Genomic DNA, 27,453 nt, shown 5'->3' on the forward strand with positions numbered 1-27,453 from the left:
ATCTGAAAATGTTTTGCCCCAGAAGAGAAGATTTTGGTAAAAAAAATAAAAAATAATTGTACAATGTTTTTGTACAATTATGCAGCGCAGCACGAAGTGACGCGCTGTGGGCTTGTATATCTGCAATTTTTGCAGTTCGGATATGCGATTGTCCAGGACCGCCGATCCGACCATATATAGACCATATATAGGCATGTCACTGTGACTCAGAGATAACCATAAAACACATAAACAAACCCGATATATAGGCATATATGGAGATCTGGTTGTCCAGAACCACAGATCTGACAGCTATGCCCATGTATGGTCAACTGCATATATGGGACTGACCGACTTCCAACTCTGCGTGGGTGAAGGCCGCGTAGCGGCCCGAACCTAAAGTAAAATAAAATATGTCCTATCCACTAGACGGGTAAACTCGTATTCACTCAACAGCAACACAACTTTAATCATTAAGAAATGTTGGTTGTTGTCTGAATGTTTTCATAAAATGTTGCCCTAAAAAAAACTTAATTCCAGAGACTTCAGAGCTTGGCTCTTGAAGCATTTGTTTCTTTCCTCTCCCAAGAAACCTTTATTTTGAAAGATCCTAACCGGATGTTGATTCGGAAACGCTGAAATAATGGTTTCCTTAAAGCTAGGAAGTTGACCAACTGTGTTCGTCATCTCCACATATCTTCACATATCTTGCTTCAGAGATTGTGTCAATCACAACAACAATTAGAACATCAAAGCTCACGTTCGGTACGAGCCGTTGGAGGTGGTTTGTTCGGCCGGACTCATTGTTAACAGCTGTTAACTCAACCTCTCATCATCTGTGTGTGTTTCTGTCACTACTCACACAGCATGCTAGCTGCTAGCTGCTAGCTGTGCAGCTAGCAAACCTCCACAGTACACACAGGAAATTAGCTCGCTAGCTTCGATAGCTTCAAGCCCAGTGTGAGTATGACTCTCTCTATCTGTCTGTTATGCTTCTACTTGTTTTAAATAACCTCTGCGACATGGACACCGAGGGAGTAGTGATCCGCATCAGGACCCCCACTGGGGACATGGACTCATCTGTCGACTGTCCATCCATGTTGAGCTTCAACGACCTGCTGGTAAGTTTCACAGCGATAAACAGTCCCTCTCTCTCCTTGTTGTCACTGAACTATAAACCAGTTATAGCTAAACTGCAGTGGTGGAAAAAGTGCTCAAGTTTTTTACTTGAGTAAAAGTGTCATTACTGCAATGTAGAAATAATTTAACAAGTAAAAGTCAAGAATTCTGAATTTACTTGAGTAAAATTACAAAAGTATTGGTATCAAAATGTACCAAAAGCAGAAAGTACACATTAAGCAGAATGTCCCATTTCAAATGTTCAAATTTATAGAATGTATAAAAAACCTTTAGAAAATAGTAGATCTACAAGTTCACAATGCGTCATATTGGCTATTTTCAAATGGCCAAAAATGTATATGGCTGAAGTGGGCAATGTATGTTTTGTAATAATAATCAAAATCTACAAAGTTACTAAAGTTTTCAAATAATTGCAGTGGAGTAAAAGTATAATATTTGCCTCTGAGATGTAGTAGAGTAGAAGTACAAGTATTGAAGATTGGAAATAGTAAAGTAAAAGTACCTCAAAATTGTACTTAAGTACAGTACGCAAGTAAATGTAATTAGTTACCTTCCACCACTGTACAGTGTTTAGTCCAATAGTAAACTGCTTTGCACACGAACACACAACTGCTTTGTAAAAGTATTATCATTTTTTGTTGCTTTTAACATCATATTATTGCCGAAGCCAATCTTTGTAGTATGATAACTTAATTTGCAAATGTTGGCTTGGCTACGTAGGTGATTATTACCTGCTGGAATAACCTATGATTTTAAGAGTTTGTAAAAATGTACCCTTCAAAACACTTTCAGGGTGCAATCAGAGATGTCATGCCCGAAGCCACTATCACTGCTTTTGAATGTAAGTTGCAGTCATACATGTTGAATGGTTTAAATCTTTGACAGAAATGTCTAAAACTTTAGTCACTCAAGACTTCATGACATGTCTTCCTGTTTTGAACAAGCTTTTCATTTCAAACCTTTATTTATTCTCGAAAGACATTGAGGTTGCCCTCATTTGCAGTGTCGTCAAGATACCATATAAAGATATAATGGTACCATACAGGTATATAACACAGTTACAGACCATGCTACATTACTACTATGTACTGTGTGGTGATGCCTGCTTGTCAATGCTTATGTAATGTCTCATGACATATTCTGAGCTTAACGTTTGTTATAACACAGCTTATGTTTTGGGTGAGATGTGCTTGGATTGTTTTCTTTCTTTGAATGTTTTCTTCAGCCAAATGTCATATACATTATTACCATGTTGTTCCCTGTGTTGTCAATCAACTATACAACACTAATTAGTTGATAATACGTTCTCTCTCTTTTTTTTAGATGAAGATGAGGTGGGGGATAGGATCACTGTAAGAAGCGATGAAGAACTCAAAGCCATGTTGTCATATGTGAGTGTACATTCCTTACATCTCTAAAGTTAAGCAAATTTTAGCTCCACTAAAACACTTGGGAGTTCTGTTCAATATCTGCCATAATTCTGGTCAGCACTGAATCTCTAAGTCAGCACATGTCTTACATTATGTCTCTCCTGGTTGGATACATTTTCACTCTTGAAAAAGTGTAATGGTGATAGAGAATGCTTGCCATTGGCTGACTGGTTGAAAATGTTGCATTCAGCTCTTCCAAACCCATCTTTTTGGTGAGGCTTTCAGTGTAGAATAGCTCCTCTTCAAATGTGTGAATGTGACAGTGAGACTCAGGCTGTAGTTTGTACTCTTCCACTTCCACACGTTGTACAAACTGTCTTGAGCAAATTTGATGCCCCCAGCTTGCTTTTTTAGCTATTTTCTGCCAGCTAGCTTTCTTGCTAGGTGCCAGTGAGAAGAGTTGATTTGTCCTTGCCTATGTGTCGGAGTGATAAATTAGCAAGCACGTATAGTTAGTTGTTCCTCTGAATGCCCTTTATATTGGCCCTTTTTTTTTGCCTGCCTGGCAAATTGCCAGACAGTTGAGGGAAAACCCCCACACAATCAAGTGCAGCAAGTTTGGTTGCTTTAATCACAGAAAACCAGTGAAATCGTGTAGGGACTGCTGTAACAGGGTCTTGGGAAGCAGCTGCAGCAGGATGCATTAACATAAGGTTGTTGTACTCTTGCCCATTGAGCGGCATCAACAGAGCTTTTAAGGGGTTCAATGTCATGGGCCCTTTGGCAGATGCTGCCATCGGATGAGAGTGAAAAATGTACCTTGGTGATAATAACAAATGGTGTTGTTTGCTATGCCAACTTGTGTGTATTGCAAGTAGGGATGTGCGTGGCATCACAGAAGCGGGGTGTGGTTATAGGCAGCACAAGCAGTATAGGATTTGGAATGACGTGTGCGGCGCTAGTCAACTTGTCTATTTAACGGTGCTACTCCTGCTAGCCTAGTTGACACAGAAATACTAGTCTGTAAACTATTATTTATTATGGGAGTTCTATTGCAAAACACACTTTTACATATATATGTGGGGCAACTAAATACTTAGCAAGATTTCATATCTGCAAAATCAGTCAATATCCTAAAGTGATCTTGAATTGTTGCTACAACACATCTTTCCGCTTAACAATGGTTTGGATTCAGTTCAGCGTCATACATAGGCCTGTCACAATTACTACACAATCGCCTAATTGCAATTATTTGAGATAATCGCAAATATTTTTGCATAATCGTTTCCACATTGAAAAATTTTCATACATTTTCAATCATTTTCTAAAAATAGCAGAAATAGCAGGTCATCAAGCGTAGCTATTTCTTCTTTTCTTACATTTTTGGAAAGTATAAAATCATTAAATGTGTGAGTAAGTAATTTCTTTGTGTTATGTGTCATATCTGCCCTGTGCAGTTTTTGATTATGAAGCCTAAAAGGCAAACAAAAATTAACTTTTTATTCATAATGTTCCAATGTTCAATGCCAAAAAAACACTATTAAATAGTTAATTGCAATTATTTGTGTGACCATTAATCGTCAACTTAAATTTGTAATCGTGACAGCCCTAAGCATACAACATTATTTTTCTCAATGATAAATCTGCCGGCAATGTACCTTGGACAGTTTTAAAGAAGGGTTGTGTGAGGAGGTTAGGAGGTACAAACCTCTGTCATCTCTATCTGGACAAACACAACCAGGCAATTCCTCTGTGTCTGTCACTAGAGAAGGTGAAATCTTTAATTATGTCAAAGCATGCCAGGGTTTGATCACTGTTCCAGAAGTGTATACAGTGTAGGGGTCTAACATTCCGAGCATACACAAAGATAGTTTAAAAAAGGTTCATCCTCAGAGAACTTTGTTTGTTTTAGGCTCTCGGCACTCAGGATTTTAGATAGGATAATCGTTAAGATTGAGCAAACAGGCAATGTTGTCAAAGTTGTCTCTGTCTCTGGACAATATTGTTTAACAACAGTTTAGTTTGTGGGATATATGTATGCAAACAGTTTGTGGGAGGAATGTGAACAAAAGAGATAACAAGTACCTGCATACACTTTAAAAGAGTGTTCCATTCATTGATCAGTGGATATTGCTAAGTGTTTTCTTCATGATACGTTGTATTTGTAATGTATGTATGTGTTGATTGATCCTTGAAGGGAAACAAAATAGTCATTACAGTGAATGACATGCAATGAAAACAACCTACAAGTATTTACAATTGATGCAATTAAAACATAGGGAAAAAGTGAATAGTGAGTAGTGAATAGTGAGTGGTGAGTAGTTTATTTGGAATTTTGTGTAATAATGTGTAAATGTGTAATTAATTTAATATTTTAAGATGAGGTAGAACATAAATGATTCATTAATTTAACAACTAGGCTACAGTGGAATTCACTAGTAGTTGTCCAGCAAAGGGACAGTTGACCACTGTAAAATGATGAAGGGCAAGACGGCAGTTTGCATGAGGGCAGCAGCAAAAATCAGCGAGCATACTCACTGAGCTAGAGTCTCGTCTCGAGCCTGAGCAAATTATGACCACTGCTTCTAACTCCTGAAAATGTCCTGGTGTATTCCTTTACGTGGTTCTGTGGCTTTACAGTAGGCTTAACTTTTGGAAATGCATGGATGAATTAGGACAGTTGTTCTCAACCAGTGGTCCGGGCCTCTGGGGACCACCAGTGGCCCTTGAGGGGGTTCCAGGTGGTCCCCAGATAAATGATGGAGAGTTGGTAACCAAATGGACCCTTATACTGTAGATCTTTAACTCTTGAGAGCGTAAAATGTAATTAAAATGTTACGCTCTCAAGAGTTAGATAATTGCTAAACATCCTCTGCATTACTTAATTAAAGAATTGCGATCTCTCCTATGGTACCAACACCAATACGGCATGGAATTGCGGACAAAATCCTATTCATGATAACAAAATACTCTTAAGTCTTGGGTCTGAGAGTCTAAATCCCATCAAACGGTGGTCCGTGGCTCAAATGTCGACTAAATAATGGACCTTGATATGCAAAGGGTTGAAAACCACTGAATCAGGACATGCTGAGCTCGATGCCTTTTGCTTCTGGATCACTTTTTAGTCCCTCCACACACTGTCCACCCATCCACCTCTCCCTCCCAGGGAGATCTGTTTTCCGTATTCCTCCATACTTACTGTTCACGCCACAGACATTAAGAGTAATGACTTGTAATGGGTTTTCCTACGAGGTACAGTGAAAGCTAAATGAACTGTCAATTTTTATTATTTATTATTCGGTACTTAAAGTTTTGCCTCATTAACCCATTCAATCCGGGAACGCATCTGTGTCATTTTAGATTTTAGCCATAACCACTGTTTTATACTTTTGGCTATTCAAAAATAGCAGATGTACAAGCTCATAGTGCCGCGCTATGAGCTTGTAGATCTGCTATTTATTTATTTTTAATTGTGAAAATGTGTGCAAATCTTTGAATATATATTTTTCTTTGCTTCTGGGGGTTCCTGGAACAAAACATTTTGAGATGGGAGGGGGGGGTGGGGGGTCCGCGACCAAATGCATATCATTTTGGGGGTCCCTGACATGAAAAAGTTTGAGAACCACTGATATTATTATAGCAAGTTAGCGATATATGTTTTTCAGAAAGGTTAGGATTTAGAAGACATTTGTAGATGCGTTCCCGTATTGAATGGGTTAAAGAGCAGGCCCCCCTGGGCAGTGGAATTGTTCAAAATCTACTTTCATCTGTGGATGTCTTTTACCCCCCATCAGCTCACAATGATGCCACTGTAGCCACAGGCTCAATTTGCTCCCCTTGTTTTGTTTTATTTTTGTCCATCTTTTATCATGCGTTCTCTTCTGGATGCTTTTTAATCATTAAGTAGTGCAAGGTGGCGGGCAGATCGAGCCGAGAGAGCCGTGGCAGCTGGTGGGATGACAAGCTGTAGTGAAACAGGGACGAGGAAATATGTTGACCTCTGCTGGCATTATGTTTGTTCCATCCGGGGGAAATGTTTTGAAGATTGTTTTTCATATTCTTACCTTTTTGTTTATAAACCATAACCATATTTTGTGTTATGTGTGGTATCATTATTTGATCTCCATAATCTGTCTTCACATTGGCTGGATTAGAGAAATGCAGAATTATTATTTGGAGAATTGGAACATTTCCCCCTATGAAACCTACAGATTTGCACTTGAGTGATATCTGATATGTTACATACTGTGGTAATTACAACAATACCCTGCCAGTCAAGTGATAGGTTGATTAAAAAAAACTACCATGTGTATTCACTTGTAAAGACAGGACAGCTAGCCGCAACCATGCAATTAGTATAAGTCACTCTGTCGGTCTGTCGTCCTCCAGAATTTCCAAGTGCAAACCGAGAGCTGCTCGCTTATCAAGGATTACGTGCTTGTTCGTCTGAACAAAGACAGACATGTCTCTTTGCTCCAAATACATGACAAAAGGGTCCATTTGCTTACATTTGTACACAAGTCTCAGAGTTACAAATTGATTAACACAGATTTTACTGTGTCGAAACCAAGCTCTATTCAGCTTTGTTATTCAAGGTGAATCTGCTCCAATATGTGTGGAACTCTTAAAATTGGTGGGACTAAGCATCAAGAGCAACACTTATTCTAAAACAACAAAATGCACAACATCAAAGCTGAGATCCTGTACTTTTTGTGATTTTGATGTGAAACGTAAACTAGTTTAGCCGGCAGAAATAAAGAATATGCACACAAAACATATACATTTCAGCATCCACAAGAATGCAGTGCTTCGTCCACACATTTTGAATGGCATTCGTACACTGAATCTTTTGGCAAACAAATCCAGGAGTCCCATAATGCTTTTCTGCCCCTCCAGGGACAATCTGGTGTACTAAAATCAGCTGATCAACGAAAAAATACTATGTCCGCTGAAACATAATTTACACAAGCAGCCCGCATTAAGTGTGGTATGCAAGGGTTATGCATCGCAGCAGTCATTTGCATTGGTATTCAAAGGACTTTCCTGGGTTTGCTGTGGTTGCCTTTTGGCCTCCGCTGAGACCGCAGCAGGTTTTTGCCTTGGTGTCGTTAATTCCAGGTGAGTGGACAGCCATTATGTGAAATTAATAGGAATTAAGAGCAACTAGCATGTTGGGTGAAAAACAGGGCAATCCATTAAGCTCTCTCGTGGTAACTAACGTTCTCTCTCTTTGTGTTTGTGTGTACAGTATAATCCATTGATAAGCACAATTGATGAGAACTATGACTTTCAAAAATGTTCCCACCTTGCAGAATGAAATTAATTCTCAAAGATAACGCCTACATACATTATTTAGCATTGGTCTACGCACAGGGCTTTTATTGGGCTGAGCATTCCACTATGCTCCTTTCTTCCAGGCATCTCTATTTCACAGTTTGACACCTTGAAAGACAACCTCAAGTTGAAAGATAAAATCTGGCCTATGTCAGGTGCTGGAGAACTACATCACTTGGTCCCAAACAATGGGTCAGGACCCATTTCATGGGTTGTGAATACCTACAATAATAATAATTAAAACACACTCTGTGTGTGTGTGTGTGTGTGTGTGTGTGTGTGTGTGTGTGTGTGTGTGTGTGTGTGTGTGTGTGTGTGTGTGTGTGTGTGTGTGTGTGTGTGTGTGTGTGTGTGTGTGTGTGTGTGTGTGTGTGTGAACAATATTCCATAATTTTTCAAATAGGGCTTTAGTGGTTAATTCATATTGTGTTTTTGTACGTTTGGGTCCCGGGAGACAACAAATTTATATTTTGCATAACATGTTTTGGGAACCCCTGAACTACATGACCTCATTAACTCCCCACTTGGCACCCCCTGGAGGTACGCAGGCTATTCAAAAATAGCAGATATACAAGCTCATAGCGCGGCACCGAGTGCCGCGCTATGAGCTTGTAGATCTGCTATTTTTGAAAAATCGTGACAATGTGTGCAAATCTTTGAATATATATATTTTTTTAAAGCAAACATTTTTAACTCAAATCTTTGCCAGGGATCCCTGGAACAAAATATTTTGATGGGGGTCCGTGGCCAAATACATTTAATTTTGGGGGTCCTTGACATGAAAAAGATTGAGCACCACTGATATAGAAACATGCGTTTTTCAGAATACCGTTGGGATTAGGAGACATGTAGAATCGGCTTCAGGTCTTAATGGGTTAAGGTAGCTCTCCATGGCACAGCGGCGGCGGTAAGTGTTGGAAAGTGTCCGTTGCCGAACATCTGCTGTTGAATGGGCGGTGGGTACACTGTCGCGTCCGGTCGCTTGTAGGGTAGTGTCGAAAGCCGACCGACGTCGGATAGCAGCAGGATTGTTTTTGAAAAAAACAACAAGTTAAAGGCTATTTTTAGCCACATAGTCTGTCGGTGTCGGCTCTCAGGTGCATTCAGCAACTTTTTTTTTCCACACCTTCCAACCGACTGATCTCTCATTGGACTGCCAGTCTGTAGTAATCTGTAGTAGTCTGTTTGGTAAGAGAGCTACCTTTACTCCCATTTGCCCATAGTCTGCTAATGATGATGAGACCAACTCGCCTCTTCTCCTCTCCTCCCCTCTTACACTTGTCCCTTAAGGCTGAGCGATGGTATTTGGGATCGGACGCTGTTTAGTTATTGGCCAACAAAGGAGAATGTCTTTTAATACAACAACTACAGATTAGGTGGTAATTGTAGCCTTAATCAATAAGCTAGCTGAGCGGAAAATTAAAGGTATGTGAATCCCCCCCACCCCCCCAAGCCTATACACAGTTACACACACGCACGCACTTCTTCTTTGGTGTGAGACCTATTGTTCATATGTGGCCTAGTGAGAACGCTGGAGGGTAAAAGCAGAGGGCTAGGAGCGAGGAGGGACCTGACAGTGATAAATAGGCCTTTTAATAACAGCTGTGCCACTTGGGTAGCCATTCTGATCCATTCCCATCCAAGCTGGCCCCATCATCCCCTCCCCAACCCACCCCCTTCACAATGAGAGAGCAATTCTATATTTACATATTATGTTCATATTAAAAGTCCCCCAAAAAATAATCTGTATCTTCATCTGATACTGCGCTCATAATTAAGCAGCTGGCACACGTTTTCCTTCCCCATGCCATGTCCATCTGTGACTGTAGTTGGAATGGGAGTCATGGTCAGGGTTAAGGCCTCTTATGTTCATTTACAAATGTTGCCGCCTATAAAAAGGACACACACACACACACACACACACACACACACACACACACACACACACACACACACACACACACACACACACCATTTAACAGAGGGTTTAGTTCAATGTAACATCAATTGGTATGTTGCCCTGCTGGCAGCAGTTGAAAGGCTCCAAAGTGTGTGTGTGTTTATTTCTCTGTATATTTTTGTGTAGATGCGTGTGCGTGTTTATTTGAGTGTACACATGAGTGTACACATTGTGTGTGTGTGTGTGTGTGTGTGTGTGTGTGTGTGTGTGTGTGTGTGTGTGTGTGTGTGTGTGTGTGTGTGTGTGTGTGTGTGTGTGTGTATTCCTATAGGGTATGAGTGTTTGGTGAGCTGTTGACCTGGAGCAGAAAAGGGTTAATGCTACAGTGGTCCAGAACAGGCCCTCAGGGCTCTAGTCCTCACCGGCAACAGATTTCAACACAGCATGCTCTTATTTTTGGGAACAGTGTCTGACATTATTTAAAGGAACCAATCCATTTGAGTGTTGTGAATGATGTGCATTGCAAGGTCAATTTTCATAGGGTTCTTTTTTTTCGTTGTTCTTCAATGTTTAAAATCACTGATGCTTACAGTTACATTTTATGCATTTAATCAAATCGTCGCTGTCGAGGTGACATTTTTCAAACATTAACATTTTTGTAATTAAATTGTAGAGAATTGCAGATTACAAGCTCACGACACATCACATGGTTTCTGCGTGACTGCAACAACATGTTCTTAAGCAGTGGTATTGTAGAGTCGATCTGAGGGCCATGACCTCTGTTAACCAAGATTAGGAGCGACGCTGTTGTAATGAGACACAATTATGTTGTACCACTACCAATAACATGTTATTTGTTTCAAATTTAGCATTAGAACCACTTCAACCGTTAATTGTGCTCTCATTTTCCATCCACTCAATCCACTCTCTTTTTTTTTTTTTTTACCTTAGTACTGCAATACGGTGAATGAACAACGCATGAATGGACTGCTGCCGGAGCCTCTCACCATATTTCCGCGAGGTATGTAGAGAGATTTGTGTGTGTGTGTGTGTGTGTGTGTGTGTGTGTGTGCGTGCACGTGTGTTTTTGTTTGATAATTGTAGAATTTTCACCATACGTGTAATAGGTGGACATATTGAGTGTGCTTTAATGACGTAAGCCGTGACACGTTGTGAGCTTGCAGATCTTTTATTTTCAAATTTTTCAAAAAAACGTAATTATCTATAAATTCACAAAACCTCTGTGTGTCTGACTGTTCCGGGCATAACCCAGGCACTCCGCCTATGGCCCATCCCCAGCCTTTACCCGATAGTCTGGGAGTTGGAGATGATGTTTCCACCCCTGTCCGTTGGTCTGAGTTTGTATCTGTGTACAGATAATCTCAGACACTGCTGTACCAATCAGCGTCAAACTTTGCATGCTCACTCGCAGACCAAGGAAGAACCGGGCCGCTTTATGTTTTGGTCTATCAAGGAATATCACTTCAAACACTAGCCATGCTTTGTATGGAGAATATAGGTTGCTGCCTTCAGGAAGGAGATACGGTGTTCCTACATACAATAAGGTCAAACTGAAGAGGTCCTTTGTCCATCAGACGACACTGAGGCTTAATCAGGATTTATAGGCCAAGGGTAGGCTGAGAGGTGGACATTGCTCTTGTCTTTGTATGTCTTTATGTATGTATTTTGTATTGTGTTTTGTTTTTCTTGTGTCATGTCAAATGTGTGAACTGTTTATTGTTGCATACATGGCTGCTGGGTCGCAAGACAAATTTCAGTGTGAACTGACAATAAAGTATTATCGTATCGTATCGTATCGTATGTCTATACCAGTGGTTTTCAACCTTTTTCATACCAGGGACCCCTAAATTGATACACATTTGGCCGCGGACCACCATCTGAAAATGTTTTGTGCCAGGGACCCCCAGAAGCAAAGATTTGAGTTAAAAATGTTCTCTTTGAAAAATGTATATATTCAAAGATTTGCACACATTTTCAAGATTTTTCAAAAATAGCAGATCTACAAGCTCATAGCGTGACACTCGGTCAAAGATTGTTAATATAAGAAGATACGCATTCTCCATTGGAGCCACTAGAGGCGAAGTGGTACACAAATCCTACAAATGGTCTCCTAAGTAGGCATGGTTGTCTTCTCCCCCAACCACCCCACCACCCTCCCCCTCCCCTCTCCCTGGCTGACAACGTCATATGTATTTGTGTATTTTCTTCATTAAAGAAAATAAATGCTTTACATGTTTGAAAGCAAACTGTTATTGGCAAAGATGCTTTTAAGAAACCTATGAAATTCCCACTACAAACACACATTATTCAGTCTTATGCTAGATGTGCTCCTGTTTCTGCTCAATGTTAACCATATATATATATATATATATATATATATATATATATATACATATATACATATATATATAAATATTATATATACCTTATAAATAAAAGGCCCTTATTTATAAGGTATATATTTTACCACTATAGACCATAGTATGTTTAGAAAATTAGCATGAATGTTATGTTTAGCAAAATGTTATGATTCCCAAATCATACCCCATCAACCAAGACAGTTAATAATGGAACATTATATTATTGAGCATTGGAACACACATTTTATTTAATTTTTAATATGTCCATAATGATTTTCACGTACTATATTCACATATATAATCTCAGTTAATCCGTTTTTAGAACATCTTATAGGGACAGAACATAGAGTTAAAAAAATAAATAAGGGACAGAGCCCTCTATGTCTCGTCCGTCAGACTGCAGATGGACTCTTCAGATATCTTCCCAAATCTCGCGAGAGTGTGTTGATGGGATAGAGAAAGGTCGATAACAAAGTAGATTTTCTCCTAATTTGTTTCTCTAAAATAAGCCATTTTAGTATGAAAATGTTGTACATATTGTGTGGCTTGTGATGATTGGGTCCAATATTTAGTTCAGTATCCATGGAGCTAAGGAATGGTTCAGAAGCTGTGTTCACGTTGACTCTTCCATTGGAATCAATAGACTCCAACTTGCTTCCTGTCTCCTAAAAAGGTGTCCACCTACGTCACGCAGAAACGGGAAGTAAACCGGAGATTGCGTATCTTGCTATTAAAAATCTTTGACTCGGTGCTGCGCTATGAGCTTGTATATCTGCTATTTTTGAATAGCCAAAGCTAAGTGGTTAAAAATGATTCTGAGGCTATGTTAACTAATTTAGCTGGGGACCCCCTGGTAGCCCCCCAAGGACCACTGGTGGTCCCCGGACCACTGGTCTATACCGCTTGACCTGTAAGTCGTGCAATCAAAATTCAAATGTTTTCCTCTGGATTCCTTGGATCATGATGCAACTCCCCATATAGGCCACACCCATTGCTGGCTTGTGACGTCAAACGTTTTTTTTACTCCATGCTGTTCACCTCTAATTGCCTTCACAAATGTGTGGACTGGGCCTAATTCCAAAAAATAGCATGTATCATGAACATAACATCCAATCATCCCCAAACGGGGGAATCGTATGTCGAGGGGTCGAAAAGCGGTTTAACTTCTGCCCATAGACCATATTCACACGGCGGCCATATTGGAATTTAACATTAAAAGTGCCGCCACCTGGGGTGGCTACTTTCATTGACTTTATAGAAACATGGCCACCGTGTGAATATGGTCTATAGGGGGAGTCACAAATGCACATAAGTTGCACAGTCTGTCGTACAAACTATTTCCTCCTCATGTTCGGATGACGGATGCACCCCATGACTGACACGGGCCCTGGGTGTGGTTAATGTTCCATCAACAGTATTGATGGAAAATACTGCTGAAATCAGTTTTTCTGACTTGGGTCGGATCAAGCTTATCTGAGGCATATCTTAATATACGCATCTATGTGTTTTCTTTGCATTAACGGCACACATCATCAAAATAGCTAACACAAACACACCCGGAAAGCAAGGCGGCTACCCATTTATCTCTCACTCTCTTTCTCTCCCTCTGCCACCCACACCTACCCACCCACCCACCTCCCTCCTTGGTCTCAAGAGCCCTACATCTCAATCACTCTCTCCTCTACAGCTAATTTCAGAGTCACCCTCATTTCATTTCTTTTCTTCTTTTAAAAAAAAAAAGAACTGATTCCTTTTCTGCACATTTGTAAATGGCCCAGTGATGTGTTCTACAATCTAGTCAATTACTGTTTCAGCCGGCAAGACTCCAGGGATCCGGAACATACATGGCCTGAAGGTACGTATCTCAATAATTGTTTCAGCAGCCTTACACACGCATAGAGAGAGCAAGAGAGAGAGAGAGAGAGAGGGGAAAAAAGTTGTGGCAAATGGATTGGTAATGCTGTGTTCCACTTATTGAAATGTCAATTGAAGTCAAGGCTGTCTCTTTCTTTCCCTCATTTTTTCCCCGCTCCCCTCGTCTATATTTATGTATGTAGATGGCTGACTGTGCTTATAGCAATCTCTCTCTCTCTCTCTCTCTCTCTCTCTCTCTCTCAGTTCATTTGGTTATGCCAGGTAGTCATTTAAGAGCACGGTGTTATGCTCTAACCCCTACCCCCCAAAGTATTGTGATCCGTCCAAACGTCTGTTAGAGGGAAGAGAATCTGGGTTGGTTGGACCAAACTAAGTCAAGCAGCAGCAGATGAAGCATTGTCACTCAGCCGTGAAATCATCATTACGAGCCGGGGCCCCAATTCAGGAGTGGCTTGTCCCCAGACCCTCCCACTTTATGTTGGGCATGTGTTACTGTTGAAACCCATTGCTAATTACAATGGGTTAAGTGGCTTGACACCTTGCTGTCTCTCCAGATGATCCATATTACATCTCCGTTTCAATAATAAAACGTCCCCCTCCACCCACCCCGCTCCCCAAATACTGAAACCACTTTATTTAATGTGTCCTCCGAGGGGCTTTGGCAACGGCTCTCTTTCTTTTCTTTTCTTTTTTTTAAGGTCACAGGACTGTTTTGTGAGGATGAAGGTTTTTTTTTTGCAGAGACCTTTGGCAATCTTCCCCTACTCTTCTTCTGTTTTAATATAAAAGTGATTGGCTGAAGGGAGTTCTCGCGATCCATTTTTAAATGAGGTCTTTCTGGGCACTAATTAAAGACAGGATCCCCGTGCCTTAGTAGACACATCACCCTGGCCCTTTGACCTCAATTAAAGAAGTTATTTTTGGAAAGCCCTCCTTACAGTGGCCACCATGCGTCTCTTTTGTTCAATATCTGGGTTGACTATACAATGCTCTGAAGGAGGGATTGTTTTTGTCTTGACATTCACTCATTTACTTGCAATCTCTCTCTCTCTCTCTCTCTCTGTCTCTCCCTCTCTCTCACCCACATGTTTGGTCTTCACTCTAAGGTTCTATTCTTCTACTCAAGATTTTGCAGTGTACCTCCTCTCTCCTCTCTCTTTCTCTCTCTCTCATTTTCTCTCTCTCTCTCCTTCCCCTGCTCTCTCTAAAAAGCCAATTAACCTCCAGGCTGATCTGAGAGGTTGTGTTGTGTTCTTGTTCATTAGTAGGGGCTTGGCCATATGTCTGTATGTCTGTCTGTCTTTTGGCCTTGGCCACTAAGTGTGCCGCGCGTGTGTGCGCGCGTATGTGTGTGCCCTCAGGTGAACACCAGGCCGAACCCAGGCAATGATTGCGGTCACCCCACCCCAGACCCCATGGCCAACAACAGGTGAGTCGCGTGGAGTGCAAGGAAGATGATGTCACACTGTCTGGGGTTACACATGTACATTTCACTCATAATAACACAATACAATTTAATTGTTTTCCAGCCTCAAGAAGTCATCCGCTGAACTGAAGAAGATCTTCACGAATGGGCAGGTGAGCTATTGTCACGGTGGCTATGTTCTTACTTCATACTCGCCACCCAGGTGCTGCTCTTGATTGTGTTATTGTGTGGGTAGCAGGAGGTCTGTGGGTCCTTGTGTCTTGGTCATCCAATGCCACAGACTCGTCGCACGCACGCACGCACACACACACGCACACTATAGTGGTGAGCGTGTCAAGGAGACAATTAAACCAGCAGCCCCTCTTGTTTCTCCTGTAACACGGTGGACTAATAGAGCTGTTGTCTCCCTCCTCCCTTCCTACACCCGTCTCCTCTCATTCCCTCTATTCCTCCTCCCCCAGCCATGTTAACAAATCAATTGGAATTTGGGGGGGGGGGGGGGGGGTATTAGGGGGACGTTTTAATCTCTACTGCTGCCTGCCTCTTCCTTTTTAGGCAGCTCTCCACCGCACCGATTTAGTCCCGCCTCGGCGGCGGGAGGCGTTGGAAAGCGTGTGCGGCCGACAACTTGTTGTCGGATAGCGTCGTTCGGCCGGGACCTCTATCGACCCGACGATGAGAAACTGAGCATGTTCAGTCTTTGGGCCGACTGGTAGAGCCGTGGGGTAGTGAAGAGGGGGGAGAGAGGAGGGTAAAGGTTTGGTCCGAGCTGGCTTCGGTGTTGCCAGATTCTGTGAGTGAAACAAGCGACTAGGTCTATGAAAACAAGCCCAAAAAAAGCGACCAGCTTCACCACTTGAGCCCTATTATATCAGCTGTTTTCAAAATGAGCCTTTAAAGCAAGCCCAAATAAGCAACTGCACTTCAGAAATAAGCCCAAACAAAAGCAGCAACCAGCAACTAGGAATATTTACAAGCGACATTATAGGAAAACAAGCCCAAAGTCGCTTATAATAAGAACACCTGGCAACACTGGCAGGCCAGCCTGCCAGCTCTAACGCATTAGCACAACAATGTGCCGACTGCTTATGCTGAACTAAATGCCAACTTTTGCCAACATACTACCAGTCTGTTGCAGTCGGCACACACATATCTCTCCATACCTAGTGGAAATATGGTGTGTTATGATTTATAAATACTTGTTTGATCGCTTTCCCTCCAGTCTCAACAGGCAGGGGGAAAGGTTGTGAGGAGCCTGGGCTAGTGATACATTGACAACGAATAACAAAGTCAACAGTGTGTCTTTATTAGAGCAAGACTTCGTAAAAATGCCTCTCACCTAACCTGTAGGGCACAGATGGGCAGCCTTTTTATGGCAATTGAGCTCATTTCTGCTCGACCTCCATGGAGTAATAACATTATACCAGGGCCATGGATTCTGCTGTGGTGGCATGATGGTTTGAGAGACTTGGCAGTCGTAATACACCGAAATGAAAAATAAGGAAACACTTGACCGAATACCGAAATACCAAAAGCATAACGACAGTAACAGAACAAAAAATCATTTATTTTCTTTTTCTTTCTGCTTGAACCCCGAGACTCGGCGGTGGTGGGCAGGTACTTTACCACTGCGCCACCCGAGCATCGAAAATAATATTTCTTTGAATAAGGAAATGACTTGGCTCTTTCAGCTTTCACGTATTAATGCCCTTATCCTTGCAGCTCTAAGACCGAGCACTTTAAGAGACCAGCCTGTGAAAAAAGGATAAGGCTGCAAAGGAGGGATTCTTCTGAATTGATGTCACCAGGCTTAGAATTACACTAGGATGGGTGTGATTGGATTGAATGTTTGAAATGGATTGCTCTAGGTGTTTCTACAATGCTTTTCTAATACAGTGCTTTGTACAACCAATGCTGCAATTAACTGATGCTGACCCCTTTGCTTTAGGACGCTGACTAGTCTAATGCCCTCCACTGTCCTGGTAGTTTATGTTAAACTCTGTGCTAATTTCATCACTGGTATTTGAAGCATTTCCCATAAGTGGCCAGCCTTTTTTTTGTCTATGCACTGGGAATATTGTTTTAATGTTGTTGTTTTTTAATAAATCTGATTGATTCATGGATCATTCTCTTAAGTGCATAGACCACTGTGGAGAAAGGGGTGTAGAGATGGGGGGCTTCATGTCAGCTGGGGCCACGTTATATTACCCCCTTCTGACACCTTTTATCAAAGTGGAATTGAACAACGACAGCAAACAAATCGTCATTAAACTCTACATCACTCACCTCCCCTCATCCCAAGCACAATGTCCTTTTATAAATTGGACAGCAAATGTTGTATTGATCTCCCCTCTCCCTGCTTCTCTCTCTCCCTCTGTGTCTGAACTTGGAATGACCTGAACGCTTGTCTTGTTTATGGCCTCCAGTAACATTTTGTGCTGTCTTCTCTCTCTCTGTGGCTTTCTCTCTCTCTCTCTCTCTCTCTCTCTCTCTCTCTCTCTCTCTCTCTCTCTCTCCCCCCCACCCCCATATGCACACACCTGTGTAGTTCAACATAACCTCCATTGATTGCCTCCCAACCTTTGGCATGTGTCTTTTCTACCAAGCCAAAGGCATGTGTCACATTGTTACATGCCTGTCTTTGTTTCCCCTTTAGATAAATGCCCAAGACATCCACTACGAAGAGCAACTTGGTCACGGAAACGGAGGAACTGTGTTCAAGTAAGTGTGGAGTGTGCTTACAAGGGATGGGTATTGTTAGATTTTTTTTTACACAATACTACAATCAATACTGCTCATCAATACCGATAATCATCAATACTCCATAATTTCCAAAATGTATTGGAAGTTATTTTCATTACTGTCCCCAGTTCTTTTTTCAACTGCAATACATGTCTGCTGTGTGCCTTATTACTACAAATACATAAACGCAAGAAGATTAGATACCAAAGAACTGTAATTCATGAACTTCCCAAAAGCAAAAACTGTTAAAAAATACGACTCACTGTTTTTAGGTAAGCCTACCTCAATTTTCTTTTTTATAAAAAACAAAACAAGAATTAATAAAATAAAATCTCTAAAATAAAATAATATCACGGCATACTGATTATATCTACGGACAAGACCAATTTAAGCTAAAATAAGTTAGATGCTCATTTTCATCCCTGTATTTAGACCCACCACTTTGATGATGCATTTAATTTCATAATCAAGTTTTCCGTGATTATTTGTTTATATTACCTCTATTACACCAACAAAAAACCCAGCAGTTGTGCTAGCCAATTACAATTTGATCTTTCCTCCGGCTCCATTTACAACACACCTTTGCCTCCGGCTTATGGGATCTATACTACTAACTAGACAATTACAACGCTCCTATCCCTCTGGCATATGGGATGTAGCTGATCATCTTTTGTTGTAACTATAGCTACCAACACGGCTTTTTACTGTTTCATCACGATGAGGTGGTTTCATTAACAGCCCACCTCTCATACTAGTTGGAGAAAGTGATTGCCGATCAGATAGGCACTAGACAACGCTCCTATCCCTCTGGCATATGGGATGTAGCTGATCATCTTATGTTGTAACTATAGCTACCAACACAGCCTCATTGCACCTTTGCTTCATAGAATTAGAAGCTACAACCCAAGTCAGAGAATAATTAAAATAATTAGCACTAGACAACGCTCCTATCCCTCTGGCATATGGGATGTAGCTGATCATCTTATGTTGTAACTATAGCTACCAACACAGCCTCATTGCACCTTTGCTTCATAGAATTAGAAGCTACAACCCAAGTCAGAGAATAATTAAAATAATTATCTGAAAAGGAGAAAGCTTTGCTAGTAATAAATGCACAGTTTGTGACCTTGTCTTCTAATGTAATACTGTGTTGTTGGCTACTGTGTGTACTGCCAACCAACAGAGCGAGAGGAGTCTGTTCGCATAGTTAATCGATCGCAGTTGCGATTGTTTGCTTGGACGGAAAATAGAAATAGAAACTTGCTAAAATGGGTCTTCAAATATACTTTGCCAGCTGTTTGCATCTCAGAGCGATCCACCCAAGTAAAGTCTATGTTTGTTAAACACTTCGTTAGAATGAATTGAGAGCATTGTTTGTCCAGGAGCTTATAGGTAATTCAGTTCTGACCAATCAGGAACTGGTACCTAATTGGCATTGGTTCTTGTTACCCATCCACACCTTTTAGAGTGGCTCTGATCAGGAAGTTTGCCAGGCATGTGCAGGGATTGTATTCATATAAAAAAAACAATGCTCCCTGGACCCTGAGTACAATAGAAGAAGTATGTCTGATAAATTGTGATGTTGAAGTGGTGGCACTCTGCAAGATGATGCACTGCCAGTTTGTAAGCTGATGCTATGATGTTTGACTTTTCAGTTTTGCATTTTGTTCACTTTTTGCATGGCTCCACTGTGCAGGCATGGTAGAGTGTTCTCTTTTCCCCCCCCTGGGTCCATATATCTCCTGTGGTTTGTTGTTGACAATCCATCAGGCCAGTTTGTCTCCAGGCCTTTATTTATTTATTTATTCTGATCTGAAGGTTGCCAACATATGTGATATCGATTTGGGGCTGTAAGGTATGAGAACAATTGGCTTAATCGGTGTACAGTACCACACATTACCTGTTGCAATAGATAGAAGACGGATTCCCTCGTCTCTAGCTAGACTGATGTATTGCTACCCTGCTAATGTTATGACAAGGGTGGCATTTGGGTTGCTGCTTTTTATCCCCCTATTCCCCACCCAATGTTGTCCTCCCTCCATCAATTCACTACTATTGAACTGTTTTATTGAGATTGAAGTATTGATCACTGCTCAGTCCTAACCTTGACTTGACAGAGTGGTCTGTCGGTCTGACTGCTTTTGCAGGAGCCCCTGTAAATTTCCTCTCCAGCAAATCCACTTTTATTCTTGTGAAAGGGCACTCTTTTTCAGTTTTTCCCCCTCTTCTTTCTTTTTCATTTACGGCCTTTTACTGTTTCATCACGATGAGGTGGTTTCATTAACAGCCCACCTCTCATACTAGTTGGAGAAAGTGATTGCCGATCAGATAGGCACTAGAAATTGTTCCACTGCACTGGGGAAGGCCAATATTGCAAGACCAACAACTTCTCAGTCAATTGAGCTCAGCAGAAAATCCATACGCTTTGGCTTTGAATTTTTTATGGTTGGGAGAAGAGGGTAAGAAAACTTGCTGAAACGTGTTTTTTTTTCTTTTGTCATACCCAGTTGTACAATGTTTATATATATATATATATATATATATATATATATATATATAAATAATTAATATGGTTTATTGTTGCTGTCGGTTGAAAACCTTTGTGTATGTCCAAAACTGTTTCTTGCGTCCATTGTACTTATTATTTAGTTTGTTAATACTAATATTTAAATATTAAAATAGCTGGCAATTTTCACCAGCTATACAGATCTACAAGCTTATCGCATCGCTACTGTCTTGAGAGAAGGACAAACTGGATCTAACCAGGACAGGAAAATATGCTCAAGAGGATAAGTACATAAGTTTGTAGTTTGATAAACAGAATCCTTAAAGGTCCACAGTTGTCTGCTTCCTTAAATAGTACATGCCAAATACCAGTGTCTTCTGCAACAGTGAAAGACATGGAAAAAAGGCAGCTTACGTCTGAAGAGGTGGAGCCAATCAATTGGGGTGCGTTTGGAGGTACACCAACGGCGCCCGAACGCACCCAGAGTTATCTCTCATGTACTGTATGTGTGTCTGTTCGTAGTATGAGATTCATGTGCACTGCTGGACCAATCAACGGGTAAAGTCAGTGATCTCACCGGGAGTGTTTCGGCATTCGGCAAGTGGGCAAATCATTTCAAAGAATAATTGTCAGTGGAAATGGTAGTTGTTGTCAGTTGACTTAAAGGGATATTTCACTTTCAAAAACACCTTTGGTCATTTTATCGTCTACTCAGGCCTTTGTGAGCCCCCCAGACAGTTTTTAAATTGTTTGATTCAGTATTTAGATATTTGATATTAATTTTATCAGACACGCCCCCTTCCTATACAAACCCATTGTATTTTCAAACTCCATTTTAACCATGATAGATTCATCAAAAACACCCGTCCTTGGTTCTGGTGACTCATACCGCCCTCCTAATACGCGAGGGGCCGTGTTTTTTCAATTACGTTTTTCATTTATTTTTTATATATTTTTTGGAAAAAAAAGAAAAAAAAATACAATACAAAAATGAAATAAAATAAATGAAAACATTTATTGGAAAAACACGGCCCCCTCACGCATTAGGGGGGCAGGGTGAGTCACCAGAACCAAGGACAGGTGTCTTCGATGAATCTAACATGGTTAAAATGGAGTTTGAAGTTACAATGGGTTTGTATAGGAAGGGGGCGTGTCTGATAAAATGAATATCAAATATCTAAATACTGAATCAAACAACTTAAAAACTCTCTGGGGGGCTCACAAAGGCCTAAGTAGACGATAAAATGACCGAAAGTTTTTTTTAAAGTGAAATATCCCTTTAATCGTAAGAAGGTCGCTTTTGTGCAAAAGAGAACAGATCTACTAACAACGCCTCATGATGCAACACGTTTTTAGATCGTATATACATTTTGGACATTTTGGTCGTACTATGCAATCTGGCCAGGTTGATCTTATGATTTTAATTATATGATTTAAGATTACTATGGCTATTTACAATATACTTACAGATGTCTGTGTAATTGTGGCGCTTAATGAGCAGCACTTACGTTTCAAAGTTTATGATTGGCTGAAAATCTCTATAATACAGCCATAAAGTGTGTAATAAACCATTTAAGACCCCTGGTCCATCCACCCACCCTGGAGCCCCCCCAGGGCCCCAGTCCCCGGCTGGCTACTATTTCCATCCAGCTGGACATTGTATACACTTGTGTATACAATGTCTACTAAATAATACCCAGAGAGGACAGACCTCCAGACCCCTCTAGTGGGTCTGTCTTTTCCCTGCTCACGCATGGTTCTCACCTTTTTCACCCCTAACCAGTATGTACAGTAACATGCATCATGGGAAGGGGCATGATCATTTTCTTAGTTTTCTGGCAAAAACAAAAGAAGTTACCTTTTCGTCCCTCATCAGTTTGCATCCCTGCAAAACATAAAGCGGGCTGGTATAGCAGAGCTATTGAGGTTGATTTGAAAAATTTGGGATGGAGGTACTTCCCTGCATGGACGAAAAGGTTAATGCTGAACAGGGCCAGGGGGTTTCCGAGGTTAGACACACAGACGGGGCAAAAACAGAATCCAGCCTCTGGACTGGTGCAGATAATGACAGTAAACCTGTCAAATCGAGGCCTGAGAAGGTGACAATGGATGAAGACTATTTGAAGTTGTAGTCACCTAGAGCACCAGCTGGTCTTCACACTTAACAATATTTAAGTAATGTAATGTTGTCTCCAGCAATACAGAAAAGACATATTAGATATTTTATATTAGGTTATGCTAGTGGTCCCAACATCGCAGAAGATTTTAAGATTTTAGTTTTGCTTGCACAAGCGCATGGTCTGTTTGGACTACCATTTTCTTTCACTCAAATGAATGTATACTTGTGATACACGTTTAAATTACAGAGGAGCTGCTCCTCATATAACATGCATTTATGTGGTAAACATTACTTTTGTGCACAGATATTTGGACTTCGGTGATGTGAGACTTGTTTTCTCATCACATTATTCCCTGCAGGGTGCATGGCTTATAGGCCATGTGTTTGTACAGATATACTGTATGTGTATGAAAACAGACGGCTGCTTTGGCAGGGAAATGGGGACATGTCGATTGCTACCCTCCCGGCAATATTTTCCCTGCGTCCTACATCACCTCTAGTCTAAATAGTTTTTGGTTAATGTAAAACACAAGGCACTTTGACCATCAAACATGCACAGAGGGTTTTTACACCCTTCGTTCCCACTCAGCAAGGCACCTTGGGTATTACTCTAAATTGCTTTCTTTAAAAAAAAAAGTAATTCAGTCAGCTCCTCTGTTGGGCTTTCTGTCCTGTTCCAGTGTTATTATATGTCAGAGTATGAAGAGTTGATAACCCAATGACATACATATGCACACACACACACGCATAGCTGCAGATTGTGGAACTTACAGTACACACACACACGTGCGCATGCACACAACACACGTGTCTCACTTAAATACAAATACTGCACCTGCAAGGACACAATGGTTTGCTGTATCCACTCTCATTTACAGCCGGCAGTGAAATCCTTCACTGTTGCCTAATGCGAAGTGAACGTAACCCCCCTCTATCAAAACCGTTTCTCTGTCGTCTCCGGCTTCTCCCCCTTTGGTCCAGCTTATATGAGGCTTAGCCAGTGTGAATAGCACCACTGAAGGCTCCACACCTTTAACCTCTTAGCCCATTTATGACCTAGAGCCATTTAGACTCAATTGGATGTTACCAACACCTCAGCTCTCCATAGCCATATGCTGACCTGGCCATCCATCAATGTCGGCCTTTGTTTTTTTATTACAACACTCTCTGCGGTCCATCCTGTCCACCAATCTGACTGACTCCGTGGCTTATAAATGCAGTAACAAGGACACAGAGGCTATTTGGTGCCTGATGGATCCAGCAGTGCAATTAGAACAAGCACATTTACATGGCAGTGGCTACAGTGACATCCACTTAAACACCCATGGCTTTTTCCTTTTCGTCTCTCGGCCCATTTTCTCCATTGATTTTTTTCACCCCACCTCATTGATTATGCTGTATACTGCAAGGCCTAAACACTTTGGTTGTATAATTGGTTAATGAGCTCTGCTTGTATGTAGAATACTTAAAAACGTGCAGGATATTTAGACGCCAATCGCTCACATTGTGCATATGAAGTCTGTTACGCGTACATCCGCTTGCCTGCCCCGCTCACTGTGTGCCTTTTACCCTCCATTCCTCCTTTGTCTCTCATGTCAAAGTGATCTGCAGTGAGGTAAAACTTGAAGCAATTAATGTTTTTATCATACGTTCTTATTTGTAATTAAGTGAACTTACTACTGTGTAATTATTGGGGTGACAGTAGGAGACTTGACTTTTATCTCAAGAGTTTATTTAGAATGACCAAGACAAATCAACTGAATGCAAGGTTACTAATTTGTTGCAAATGTGCAACAGAGACTAACCTCCCCTGGATTATTTTTGGTTTACTAGCCTATTCCCATCCATGCAGTCTGGCCGTCCACCAAGATCCAGGTTCTGCTTGAGGTTTCGTCTCGTTAAGGGTAGTTTTTCCTCAACACTTTTGCCAAGTGCTTGCCCATGGGGGAATGTTGGGTCTCTGTGTAGAGCATGGTCTCGACCTGCTTTACATGTAAAGTGTCTTGAGATAACTTGTTATAAAATGTATATCCTCGTAAGCAACTGGGCTGTGTGATAACACGTGCGTCTGTATGCTCGCATACCTGCGTCTGTGGCAGTTTGGAGACCTGCGATGGCTGTCTCAGGTGAGAGTGTCAGGGAGAGCGAAAGCCACCCCATCGCCTCTGTGGCACTGTAAACCTACACCCCTCCAGCCCTGATCAAGGAGGCCAGGCTCTGCAACCCTCAGTACCAACTTCAGAGTCATCGAGAGAGGCCCTATGAATACTGCATGATGGAGCTTTTATTACAGCACGGCCTAGAGTGTAAATAAGATCCAGGCAATGGGGCACGTTTACTGGGGTCAGATAAGGGGGAAGTGGGGGGGAATGGCTATGTAACCTTGTCCCTCTCTCTCCCGCCGTCACAAGCCTGTCACTGTAACTCATACAGGAACGCTCAGCCCTGAGGTGGTCAAGGACAGTCTCGAGGTAAAGCTTGGACAAAGCAACGGTCACCCCATATCTCAAGCCCTGTTGAGGGAAACCAGCCAGTATTTAGGGCCTTCATGTTTCCTTGTGAACCTGCCCACATATTCATTTGTGAAATGATGTTACGTTGAGTTTCACTGAACACTAAGGTATATATATTTTATAAAATAGAAGAATGAAAATGATATATGTGGACCTGTTTCCCCATATCATTAATTTTACAGAATTGCCCTGCAATGTTTGTCTTGTTATAAAAGTCCAGAGTTGTGAACTAGAGCTTTCTCTGTTTTGTCAGAGCCGTATTTTTTGGCCAGCCTGCCTCCCACACAGAACCTGCTCAATCAGTATTTAACTAGTCAGTATTTATATTTCTGTATACCTCTGCACTCTTGTCTCAATTAACATCTTTGTCTCATCTTAATTAAGAAGCAGCAGCCATGCTTAACTGACATTGATTATGGCTTAAAGGGAGAGTGAGACATCAAAACGGAAACAAGACCGTGTGTGTGTGTGTGTGTGTGTGTGTGTGTGTGTGTTTTACAAAAAGATCCGGACAAACATTCTACAGTATAGCAGGCTTACAGATAGATATTTATCCTTGAAATATCTACTATAAATGCACAAAATAATTTATCCCATAGCTTGAAAAATGTCCATATACGGCACAATACGATCATTAGCCAGAAATAAATAGTCTAAACTCTAAAACATCTACAGTGTATTTGAATGTGCAGGTGCATCATTACACAGCCGCAATCAGGAGCAAGTGTGTGTTCTAACTGTGAGTAGTTACCAGACATGACACTAAGAGGTGTCATTAATTAAAGGCCGAGGCCAGTTTAGAGGTGTCTGGACGAGGAGCAACGTGATACTCCAATCTAAGACACATTAATCACACCCTGCACCATGAACATTCTCTCTCGCAGACCTACTGACAGGTGAGATGCCAGGTATCCCATTTACCCGACCCACTCGCAAGCAAAACCAGCTTGCGTAACATGCTCGTTCCCCCGTCACTATCAAGCGACAGCTGTTGGACAGTCTTCGTCCTTGAGGATTGAATGTTGAGACGTCCTGAGGTATTGTCACCGGTGCCGTAAACGAACCTTTGCGGGCTGTAACTAAAGCCGACGTTTGGCATTAAGGAGTTTCATAATTAAATCATTATGGGGCCGGGCTGTGGCTGCTGCTTTACCTGCAACTCTAAACCCTGTCTGGGAGCGAACGGGCCATCGGGTTGACTGAGACGGTTTTGACCTTTGACCTTTGGAAGAAATTATAAAGGCATTTTGTCATGCTCGTTGGAACCCGACTGCCCTCAAACCTGCCATCCCAGTCAAATTTTTGTTCATTCATTACCCATCGCTTGAATACATTTTCTTTCCCTTGCACGTTTTTTTTATTTATTTGAATACAATGATTGAAGGTCCTTCTTCTGTAATTTGTCTATTCTTTTTTCTCCTTACAGAGCATACCATCTTCTTGGTAAGCGAGTTTTAGCAGTCAAGGTAAGGAGAAGGGCAGTGTACCTGCCTTTTTTATTGTACACTACTAACTAAACCCTCAACCTTTTCATGCCATCTTGTCTGCAATGTGAATTCCATTCTTTGGTGCCACCTCATGAGCAAATTCATGTTACTGTTTTAATATTTATCTATTTTTCCGTTTGCTTTGTCTGACAAGATCGCCATGAATGGAAACACATTTCCTTGAACTTGGTTTTGAGCCTACACCCGCTGGCAACACAAGATTCAAGATTCATTATTGTTACATCCCATTATGAAAGTATAAAAGTATAATTCTTAGGTTTCAACATTGCAGCAACATGAGAAGTACAAAACAAGTAGCACTAATATAAGTTGTACTAAAGAAATACATTGCAAACATAATTGTATAATGTAAGGTGCCTTTGTTTAGGTGCTGTGTGCATCGGTCCTACCTCTAAATATTATACAGTGTGTATATATTTATATAGTTAACTATATCAAATCACAACCATTGATATGGAGTTGGTCCCCGGTTTGCTACTATAACATTCTCCACTATTCTGGGATGTTTTTTAACTAGTTAGAACATTGCTGCTGCAATTAGCACAAGAGTATTAGTGAGGTCAGGTACTTCATGTTGGGTGATTAGGCCTGGCTCGTATTTGACGTTCCAATTCATTCCAAAGTTGTTTGATAGGGTAAAGTTCAGGGCTCTGTGCAAGT

At 41.2% G+C, this 27,453-nt stretch overlaps 1 protein-coding gene across 1 annotated transcript in view; it reads left to right on the forward strand.

The window, feature by feature from the left end:
* Positions 1-630: 630 nt before the first annotated feature.
* map2k5 (mitogen-activated protein kinase kinase 5) overlaps positions 631-27,453 on the forward strand; it is a 68,432-nt gene continuing 41,609 nt past the window's right edge. The window contains exons 1-9 of the mRNA XM_084082519.1: positions 631-1,100; positions 1,912-1,960; positions 2,443-2,510; positions 10,675-10,744; positions 13,919-13,959; positions 15,341-15,408; positions 15,509-15,557; positions 18,062-18,126; positions 26,712-26,751. Coding sequence (XP_083938645.1) covers positions 969-1,100; positions 1,912-1,960; positions 2,443-2,510; positions 10,675-10,744; positions 13,919-13,959; positions 15,341-15,408; positions 15,509-15,557; positions 18,062-18,126; positions 26,712-26,751 — 582 coding nt within the window. The 5' untranslated portion in view covers positions 631-968. The remainder of the gene's footprint in view (positions 1,101-1,911; positions 1,961-2,442; positions 2,511-10,674; positions 10,745-13,918; positions 13,960-15,340; positions 15,409-15,508; positions 15,558-18,061; positions 18,127-26,711; positions 26,752-27,453) is intronic.

Source organism: Gymnoscopelus microlampas, assembly GCF_963454915.1.
Source record: "Gymnoscopelus microlampas genome assembly, chromosome: 1".
Lineage (NCBI taxonomy): Eukaryota > Metazoa > Chordata > Actinopteri > Myctophiformes > Myctophidae > Gymnoscopelus > Gymnoscopelus microlampas.